Source organism: Dinoponera quadriceps, unplaced genomic scaffold (assembly GCF_001313825.1).
Source record: "Dinoponera quadriceps isolate SergipeBrazil2010 unplaced genomic scaffold, ASM131382v1 scaffold3024, whole genome shotgun sequence".
Taxonomy (NCBI): domain Eukaryota; kingdom Metazoa; phylum Arthropoda; class Insecta; order Hymenoptera; family Formicidae; genus Dinoponera; species Dinoponera quadriceps.
In genome coordinates this window covers 348,853-359,994 of record NW_014557455.1, presented here as the reverse complement: position 1 = coordinate 359,994, position 11,142 = coordinate 348,853, and the positions used below count along the sequence as shown (strand labels likewise).

The 11,142-nt window shown below is 43.6% G+C and overlaps 1 protein-coding gene across 5 annotated transcripts in view; it reads left to right on the top strand.

Moving 5' to 3' along the window:
• The first annotated feature begins 3,639 nt into the window (after positions 1-3,639).
• LOC106749118 (cordon-bleu protein-like 1) overlaps positions 3,640-11,142 on the top strand; it is an 87,325-nt gene continuing 79,822 nt past the window's right edge. For 2 of the 5 annotated variants that reach the window (XM_014628237.1, XM_014628235.1), the window contains exon 1: positions 3,640-4,122. In XM_014628237.1, the coding sequence (XP_014483723.1) occupies positions 3,980-4,122 (143 nt within the window). In that variant the 5' untranslated portion in view covers positions 3,640-3,979. The remainder of the gene's footprint in view (positions 4,123-11,142) is intronic. The other 3 variants (XM_014628241.1, XM_014628242.1, XM_014628243.1) reach the window with 3 other exon arrangements.

Here is an 11,142-nt window from a genome sequence, read left to right as displayed (position 1 = left end):
CAGTGCCATGAGAAAGCCGCGAATTACGCGCGATTTGTGTGTCACTTGACTTCCCCTCGAGATTTTTTTTCCCGATTCGCCCCGGCATTGGGCTAGTTTCTCGTAACGACCGTGCACGCTAAACATATAATACCGGCTCCTTTAAATATATGCCAATTACAGGAACCGGTGATTTCTCAAACGGCCTCATGAATTTTCATGAATCTCTTATTCGCTTTAACTTATTCGCACGCATGTTTCTTTCATTGCGCCAATAGCCGATAGTGATTGTTGTCTCTTTCTCTCTCGGAATCGACGAGGCGATTTATTCGTCGAAGTTTAACAACGCGACGCAGCAGCAGCAGCGTGCTCGAACCTGACGAATCGAAATCGGTTGGAATAATCCCAATTTAGCGCTGCTCCTCCGCTTAAAAACGGGAGAACGGTGTCCGCCGAGGAGGCGCGCGCCTCCGAGATGCACGGTAATGCCGCGAGCCTGCGCAACCTGGCGCGGCACAGCAGAAGCAAGTGCAGTTATGTTGCACTGACCGCTAGGATGCTCCGGCCGGACCAGCGAGCCGGGCGACTTGTTGCCATGCAACGTGACGTTTGTTGGGAAATAAAAAAAAAAAAAGAAAGATGGAAGGGGAAAAAGGAGAAAAAGCGCGGAAGGTGCGCATCGCGAAGCGAAGCGGAAGCACATGCGGAGATGTAGAATCCCATCATTAATGTCGGCCCGCGATTTGTCGTCCGAGGATCGTGGAGACGTGGAAAAACACGTGGAAAAAAGATTCACAGGCCAGCTCGTCCAGCTCCTCGCTGCAAGAAGTGGAGCAAGAAATCGTTGCCTCTCTCGGTACAAGGTAATAGATACGATCGAAGGATCGTCGCACGTCTGTTATGTGCGAAGACATAAATAATCGATGGAGGGGAACGCAGCCAAAACCGACATATCGTTTTGTTTCTCGGCTCTAAAACCTTGCTGACGGTGTAAAATTAAAATTTATGCGCGTGGATGCAAGCCAGAAGCTCTTCTCTACTGAAATATACGATAGTCATGAAAATTATTGCCTCTATTTCCTTGCGAATTAATATTTCTTTTATGTTTGAGGATCGAGGCTTCTAGAACTAGGTTTCTAGAAATCAGTCCCAAAACCGACACACTTATAATATCTATATATCTGTATGAATATAGGCGATATCTATAGGATACCTAAAATGTAAGAAATTATATTATTTTATATAAAGAAATTACAAGATCGCCGATAATTTAGTTTTTGAGAAATGTATAAAATTGATAATAATCAATAACAAATTTAAAATTAAAGTTGAATTAAAAATAATAAATTTAAAATTCATAACAAATTAATAATAAATTTTGAGAAATTTATAAATTTACAAAATTTATAGAAAGCACACAACTTCCGATAACGATTAACGTGTACGACAGTTAATTTGTTTTATGGAAGTGTTGTACTCATCGACCAAAGAAGACGTTGACACGTGACCAGTTGGCCACTCTCTCTTTAGAAGCTGTCTAAATTTACCAAATTTTTACTTTTCATAAAAAAATATTCGTATTTTTTCAAAATACGAGTACAAAGACATCACCAAATCTGATGAAATTTCACCATGACCGACAACTCTCGGGCTCGGGCTTTCCTCGCTCCTCGTCATTATCAGAGGTGAAGCCATCGCAATACGCGACCCCATCCACGGCGTGATTTGGGATTTTATTGTTGGGTCACGCTCGTGAATATATGTAACGCAGACAACGCGCGAAGTAGAAAGTAATAGATCGTGCAAAAGTGTCGCGATTACACGACTGCATTTTCATTCTCACGGCGTGTCGTGGCACGACGCCAATTTGGCGCCACGTCCCGTGTCTTGGTTTTTACGATAACGTCGATGACAGCCACGTTCATCGATACAGCCGGCGTGAAATGCGTAGGAATTCGAATTGCAAAATGCAAGTCGCAAGATGCGACGCAGCCGCGTCGTGCGTACTGCAGATGTCTTGTTTAACTTTAAACGTAACTTTGTCGTGAAGCAAATGGACAAATCACCTGAGTCGATTTGAATTCTCGCATTCCGAAGTATCGATAAAGAAGTAGCGATCGCATTGACTATAGAAAACTAAGAAAAGAGAAGAAAACACCGAAAAAAATATATTAGAATCAAATAAACATAATTACCTATTTTTAGTTTCTTAAATTAAGTAATATTTTTATCAATCTGAATATATTTTAATAGTGCAGTAAATATTTATTTGTAAACAGTAATATCTTTATTTGCAAATGAATTACTAAACATAAGTGTAAAATAGTTCTGAAGTTAAAAGAGTATACGGAAAAAAAAATTAGTATCAGTTCAAGTCTTATATGAAAATAAAACATCTGCTTATATGAAGTAATTCTATATAGTTTCATTAAAAATATGATATTTTTGTCATTCAATGGCAATTTTCATGAATTGAGAAGAAAAAATATAAAACAATATTTTCAAATTAAAAATTATATCACATATAAAATTATATTTCTAAGATCCTTTCTTATCCAATACTTTTCTTCCAATTCGTAAAAATTATTTTAGAATAACAAGAATATGTTATTTTTAGTGAAACTGTAGAATTCCTTCATATAAGAGCAAATTTTATCATTATGTAAGATTATACATTCTTACTTATACACGAGAATGTGAGTCTTGAATTGATACTAATTATTTTTCTATATATTTACTAGAATTATGTAGTACTTTCTTTCCATTGAAGAAACCTGGTAGTTTTCAAATTTCGATTTTTCTGCCCAGTGAATATATTCTAATAGTAAATTCCGATATTCTCAATATTATGCATTTAATGTTTGTCACAATTGTCTCAACACATACAAACAAATGTCTACTTATACGAAGAAAATATCAAATATATTACATATAGTTAATTATATTTCCGCTTCTAGTAAATATTTTTAATAAGGAGTATTGGAGTAACCATTTTACTTGGATCACGTGAACGGGAGAACTTTTCTTCGGTGCGTTTATACATTGTGTGATGAAAACGTTCGCCACGAGAAGCGAAATAAATTGCAAGAGAGCAAATCGCAGCCGCATTTAGTGTCGCCGAATTTCTAACTGTAAATCACCGTAAAGAGTCCCACGGGGGACCAACACGGGGGGAGGGGGGTCAAACAACAGTGTCATATGCACTCGTTGAAGCGCGCGACTGCGTGTTCGGCAGCGCGTTAGCGGGAACATCATCATCCGATGAAAATTCATGCGGGACCGCGCGACCGCCCGGAGACGATGCCCCCGTAATTTTCGTGGGGGTCATTATCACCGGGCGCACTCGCGCCCGAGGAAAGATTCTGAGCGCAGCGTTCAGTACAGTTATAACTCCGGTGCGAGGCTGACGTCTCTTCTGCTCCTCTCGCGGGAGCTCGCTCGCGATGAGCCGCCGTACCTTTCGCTGAATGGACACACATCGCGGTCGTTCGTCCCGGCGGAGGTTTCGCACTTGCGATTCGGACTTGCGAAAAGCAGAAATAAAGGGGAAAAAGGAATAGAAAAGAGAAAGAAAGATCACGGAAAGACCGATCGCTCGTCGACCGTTATTCATTAAAGAGCCGCTTTATTCGACGGTAACAACCGTTCGGCGAACGTCGGCGCTCGAATTGAGATACAATTACGTTCGATTAACGATCGATCGACATACGTGAAGTTGCGCGCGTCGAGTACACGCAGATCGATACACGGTGTTCGCTCCGAAGGGATTTATTTCTCGCGTCGCGGTTCGAATCGTACTCAATATCCGCTCGGTTTGTGTTTGGGTATGACAGATCGCCGGTGGTGCTCGAGGATCGATCGCGCCGCGAGCATGGGGCAGGACAAGGAGCAGTGATCCCGTTTCGGCGTACAGTGTCGAGGGCGAGGGGGATTAAGAGTGCGGCGGCCGGTGGAATCGTTATGAGCTCGTGAAAGGACGCAAAGGACGAACGAAGAGAAGATGTTGTGCCTGAAGAAACGGAGGACCTACAGTTTCACGCAGGGGGCCTGCGCGGCGCTCCCGAGGCGATCGAAGAAGGATAATAATAATCGCTATGAGGGGTCCTTGAACATGGCGATTACGACACTGCCGCGCAAGAACAGGTGAGTCACCTCTCGTGTCTGATTATAAACGTACAGGTGTCCACCTAATATAATCTCTTCGGGCCCGGGCAGTTGTTGTACGAGCCGCTTCTCCGCCGGCAAAAAAACGCCTCGCTTAATCCGACGTGAATTATTTTCGCACCTCCGTCCGAACGTGCACGGTTTTGTGGAGCAAGCGGATGTCGTCGCCGCGTGTGATTTCTGGCCGCGGGACTGACACACGAGCTCGGCCGAAGATGCCGAAATTTGCCATAATCTCACCGTAGAGGAAGACCTTTTCAAATTAGAGTTGACTAAATTAAATTTTCCACCACTCGAGGGATTCTTTCGCAAAATAAGTGCAGTAAACACAGTTCGTTTTCGTTTACACGACAAAAAGCAGATCCGTCGATACTCGATCTACATTATTTGAACAGCAAGGCGACGGTACTTCCTTTTTACCTGATCCTTGCAAATTGACTTCACAGAAATCGCACGTAACGATATTAATGAGTAGAAAAACGTATGAAGTGTCAAGAGAGACAGTTTTGTTACTATTGCTAAATTCGACTATCGATTTATTTTTAACGAACGTATATAATACACTTGCTCTCGCCACGGGAGGAATTATCGCCTCCATTAGAGGGCTAAGTGAAACTGTCCGCAACCGATATTCACCGCTGCGCGACATTAGAAACCTGAATGGGCGCGATAATAACAAGGCGAGCCAGCGAGTGTCTTATTGGTCGCTCGATATTGATTTACGCGATCGGAAGTAAAAGTGAACGAGTGTATCTCGCCACTAAAACCGCTACCTGCAACGGTAATAATTTCCTACGTAACTACCAGCGAACTGGTCACCGTGAAACGTTTTTCCGAAATTTTCAGTCGATTAAATCAATATAACGCCTCGAGCAATTAAACCGACGAGAGAACCGACCCGAACCAGGAGACGTTCTCTTAGGAGACTTTGAGAGGACATCTTGAGGCCGGGAATGGCCTCTATTCAGAGAGGAACGCGTTACACAACGGTTTTTATGCTCTCACACGAACGAGGAAGTACGTTGCAACGGTGTTGCTGATTAAGACGGCTACGCAGAAGGAAAGTTATATTAACGATAAGACCGTCCGGCGAGAGCCCGATAATCATGATTATTACGAATTTTATGTATCTATTACGCGTTGTAAAAACGGACGTAAACGGCGAAGAATATGCAGATGTAATACTAATGTTCCCGCGACGTGTTATTACGCGTACACGCGCGCGCGTTATTAAGAACTTAATTATTCGCATTTTAGTGCACGCTAACGTGTGGATTTATCGTCGAACGTTAACTGCGGATATTCGAAGCAGGTATCAGGATCGAACGGCGCATCTGAAATTTTATCATACGTTACAACGCAACGCGATCACTCGCTCTCGCGTCTCCGCTGAAAGTTTGAGTCGGAATTTTGTAATAGACTGTTAGGTTACGAAACAACAAATCGTAAGCTACGAAAACCCAAATAATTTTAACATTTAATGGAATTAACGGCCGGTGATGTGTATTTATATGTTCTTCAATTTTTATTTTTCCCGGCGTGGAGACTTTCGCGTAAGATGGGCGGGCGATGGGAAAAGAGAAGAAGGAAAGAGAGATTCGTTACGTTGGGCGCGTATGTACTCTTATTAATAGTTGCGACGCGTTATTACAGTCACTAGACAACGGTATTGTTCCTACGTGTTTGTTGCTCTAATGTATGCACGTGCATGCTGCGTGCGCAGCAGATCCATGCTTTCAGAAGGCGGATTTGAATACGGTCATTAGTTCTCGCTACCGTTAGAGATGGCCGGGGAGACAAGAGGTACTGCGCGAATCATAATTGCAAAATTACGTTGCGTAAAGTTATTAGCCTCCGCTTTTATCCTCAACGGCATCGACAGTCTCAAGGCTGTTCTTACGCTGCTCTTACGAAGGTTGCCCCCGTCGCGCCCACTCGTATCGTCCCTATAAAAAACTCCCGTTGTGTTACGCTTTCCTTCGCTCGAACGCGACAGATCGTTCGGCCACACTGAAAAGAAAAGTGCTACACCGCTCGAATGATATTTACCCGATCTCCATAAGTAAATTCGTTGTCCCGGCATTTCTTGGCAAATATTTATTAGAAGTAGAAATATAATTGATATATATATATATATATACACTGATATTTTCTTCGTATTAAATTCATGATATTGAGAATATTAGAATTTACTTTCAGAAAATATTTACTGGACAAAAAAGTCTAAATTTAAAGTCACTAGATTTCTTCTCAATGGAAAAGAAGTATTATATAATTCTGATGAATACTTCATTAAATTTGGAATTATTTTACACTTATATTCAGTAATTTATTTATTAATTATAGTATTACTGCGTTCAAGTAAGTGTTTACTACGAGATATTAAAATATATTTAAACTGAGAAAAATATTACTTGATTTACGAGGTTGAAAAACAGGTAATTGCGATTACCCGAGTCTTGCATCTTTCTTTGTGCACTCTTGCCTACGCAGGTGCAGGTACAAGGTGCAGGTGTGTTCTCGTAGGAAGAAGATCAGGGAAAAATACCGACGTTTCACATATTTTCTCTCGATTGTAGATTTTGCAATGGACGGAAGATTCTACTGTTCTTGCGAAAATCCACCTTCGGTAATTGAAACATTGTACATTTCTATCAATGCAACGTCCAAACTGCATATCCGAATGTGTCATCTTAGCTGAGGCTTTCCTTACACATTTCTTGTCGTTTAAAACGTTACGTCATTTAACACGTGATTGGACGTGTTAACTTATAATTTAACACGATTAAACGTTTTGAAATGACGTAACCTAAAACGGCAAGAAACACGTGCAAAAAGCCTCGGTCAAATATTTTCAATTTTAGACGTTTATGTTTATAAAAAGTAACACACTTGGATTTGCAGTGCATTTAAACTTAAAAATCGAAACTCTAGGAAACGGTAAGGAAGCCCGAATTGATTTTATCCGTTAATTGGAGGCGGGCAGACCTTCATCGTCGGATCATAACCTATCGATGATCTCTTCTTTTTTTCTTTTTTCTACGACGTAACCTTACTTATTGCGCATTGTATGTTACGTGCTGAGATTATCCTTGATTTGTTACACCTGTGCGTACGGCCTTAATTGACTCTTCCGTTCATCCAGACCATCATCGCGGTGGTCTTTTAATAGGTGCGCAAGAAGGTTACGCGTGAGTCACAGTTAAGACGATGCAATTTCGCCTTATCGGGCCGAGTTTCCTCCTTGATCTCCCGCTCGCGCCGGATTCTCCTATACTGGAACTTCCTTCGGAATCGTGTCAGCGCGCTTAATTACGCGCGAGAGAGCCATCGTATATAGTAGAATTAAGGCGACTCGACTCGCGGCTTCTTAAACGTCTCTCTCTCTCCCTCCCGTCGGTATCGCGACGCGTTCTCCTCTCCGCTGCCAGAACCTTCTTCTTCGCCCGAGGCCACGTTGCATGCATATCATCAAAAGGAACGAGATAATAATGACGTGAGAGGAAGAACGACGTCCATTTTACGCATAATTAGAATTCGGCGTCTCCGCTGTAATCATGCGAAGTAACGTTATTGTGTATTTATCTTTTTTTTCCTTTGCCGCTTGTACGTTCCATCCGCGAGGCGCGTATTAAGAGAAGCGAAGCCTAAATAAACGTCGGGCAACGTCGAGCCTTCGTTTGAAGAAGCATCCGAGTTGAAGCGAACGATGAAGTACGAATCCTCAGGACGGTTCACATTCATCGCTTTTTTTTTTCTCTTGACAATTGGAGGAAAAGCACGAAGACGGTCGGAGTACTATTTTGCTTTTGTGCTGTAAACTCTGTTGGCAGGTGAAAAATCGAGAAATTTATGTGCAAAACGATATTACTCTACCAAATATATATATTAGTTTCCATCCGGAATGAGCGCGTCGAAAGACTCGTCGTGGTTCTTCGAAGCGTCGCGCGCGCACATCGGCGACAACGGCGATCGCGTAATTATAATTATAATCCGCGCTCGTTTATTAGACACATTCGTTTGGGCCGCGAGGCGCGCAGGAAGGCGAACGTGGGCATTAGAACGTCCGAACGCTCGACGGTCCGATGCGTGCGCGCGATTTCCACGGCGAGATAATACGTCCTTCTTCTTTAGGTCGTTATCCTTCGAGCTCGCGCGCGCATACGAGACGTGCTCGCGAGTCCTCGCCAATTAACTATTGTTAACTCGGGGCGAGAGAAAGATAGAGAGAGAGGGAGAGAAAGAGAGTGAGAGAGAGAGAGACGCAGGAAAGCCCGTGACGGTGGTCCCGAAAGCCAGGACCCTCTTACAATCCACGTTTCTCCCTAATGGGAAACGTCTGCCTGCTCGTTCGCAGCGAGCAGAGCGGAGCGGAGGAACGAGAGCGGACGAGCGGCCGAAGATTAATGCGCGATTGTCCAGCAGGCAAACTAATTCCCCGCTCTTCTCCNCCAGCAGGCAAACTAATTCCCCGCTCTTCCCCCCCCCCCCCTCCCCGAGGTGTACGTCGGCCGTGGATTAACGTCCACCGACGAAACCGCTACTCCCCGTCGTCGATTTCCGCGCCTAGTCCCGTGTTTCGTTCTGCTCCGCTGAAGAGCGTCCCGTTCCCGCGAAATCGTCCGAATCGATCACGTGAACGACATACTGCGATTTAAACGCGTCTTTTCCCGCGCGCGCATTCCTTGGGAATCCATAGATCCTCTCGATAGCCGCCCGACCGTGCCGCGTTAATCTCAAATCCGCGCTGTCTAATAAGAGCGCGACCGACATAACTTTTAAATTGTTTATTATTAAAAGAGGAAAAAAGTCACATATGTACTATACAATCAGTACTACATCGCTTTTGTGTTAACAATAAGTTACGCAATCACCGCCGTTGTCAATTATTGCCTGATTTTCCAGGCATACTTTTCGCAAAAATTCGTCTTAAATCAGGAATAGATATTTTCATATATAAGCAAGAAGATGAATGTGTTAATTTAACATTATATTTACGTAATTTTTAACACATTCCCTATGTTAAAGTGACACGAAATTTCCGTGGATCCTGTTTAACAGGAAATTGTCCACTGCGGGGAAAGGATGTCCTGGCGGACGAGAAAGCATCTCGATCGAATCTCCCTTTTTGCTTCAGGAGTGTTTTTACAGTCGGAACGTTTCAAATTTCCTCCCGCAATTTCCTCCTCCGTGAGTGAGAACGTTTATAAAAAACAGGGAATTTATTTTCATCGCGTGGTGGGGTATCGATAACTCTTCGCGGTGCAAGTTGAAAATATAATTAACGATACGATAATAAATGTGATAATCACGGATAGGATCTGGAGAATCCTGATTTTCTTCTCGCTTACGGATAAATTGCAATTAGCTGTTATTGGGATCGCGAAATCGGCCACAAAAACAAGCCGACAAGTGAGCCCGCGTTCATCAATGGCTGTTTGCGCGATGGTGGTCGGAGAACATGCTCGATCATTTGAAGTTTCTCGGGTATCAGCTATAATTTTGTGGCGGGCATATTTATGGCTTTTATTATCGGCTGTCGGAAGTGCAAAATCTAATTATCGCTTCGCGAGGTAGAAACTGGATTTAGATTACATTCCTGTCCACGACCAAATCTCGTCTCGATCGGGCGATCCGATGCACTTTTGCGCTTCATTCACAACAGGGGAGCTTTTCGCAAATTTGTGACGAGCACATTTTAAGACCGTTATCAAGGAAATATTCTTCGTTGTAGATGAAGTTATTAACTGATTAAGTTTCAATTGATTAAGGTACAACTAGTTATTGCCCTAGTAGCACACTTCATTGGCGTTACATTGGCGTTACATTGGCTCAACAATTGTCGAGCTAATGTAACGCTGATGAAGTATGCTACTAGGATACCCAACGTTAATTATTGATATTAACCTCTTGCAAGCTTACCTTTCTTTCCTTCTTACCCATCTCCTTCCAACCCGCTCGCTCCGTAAGTATTACCAGTGGTAGAAGGACGGCCGACTTCCGACATATTAAATTCAATGTCGCTTCTCTATTTATATCCTAGACGCTCCACAGCTGACGAGAGTTGTTTTTTTCCTGTATGTTAATTTATCGATAACGCGTCATCGAATGTGTTGCTTTCTTAAATGTTACTCGCAAGCACCGACGAGCCGCGATTTCCATTCCGCATTCTTAATTCATCCTACCGTCGCAGCAGGTAATCGCTAATTTTATCTCTCCGCCGTGTGTTCTTACGGGATATTAGCAATGTTAATGTTATACGAAACCACGCGCGAACGTTCGCTTACGCTCCCATTTTTCGAGGCGCGCGATTGCGACTTTAATTTCTCGCCGCTCTCGTCCTCTTACGCCGAGCGATGGTGCGCCACAATAAATGCGGCAATTACTCACGATATATGCCGCGCAATTAACGCGATAGTCGATCCCCTAATGAGCGTCAAGCGGTACAAGCGTGCGGGCCGTTCATTGAGACGGCAAATTGTTCTTCCGCCAACGCGTAATCGGTTGCATCTTCGATTCCGCGGGTCGTTGCACTCGCACCGAACGCTGAGACTTTTTTCTCATCGCGCGCGATGCACCGGCCGCGGACATCTGCCGCGGCTCGCTCCGGGTAAGACACGGCAGTTAGTTCTTAGAGCTTAGAGCGTTAGTGCGTTGGGAGTTGCCGTTAGAATTGGAACTGCCGCGTTCGTTTTGCATTGCGAACGTTCGCGGCGAACGATTCCTGAAAACGCACGCGTGTGCTCGCGCCGGTTGAAATCCGCCGGCGAGTCAATTAACCGTGAAATACATTTCTCCACAGAGAGAGAGAGAGAGAGAGAGAACGATTGGAAATTAATCTCCGGAATGAATGCGACTTGGCCTTTCGCGAATCGCTCGCAATGAGACACTTATTTCGCAACTCAACCTTTAATAATATAATAAAGTTCTCAGACAGATTTCTTTTTTCACCGGTACCTTTGCCGTATTTCGCAATTTGCTATTACATAGCCGTGCTGC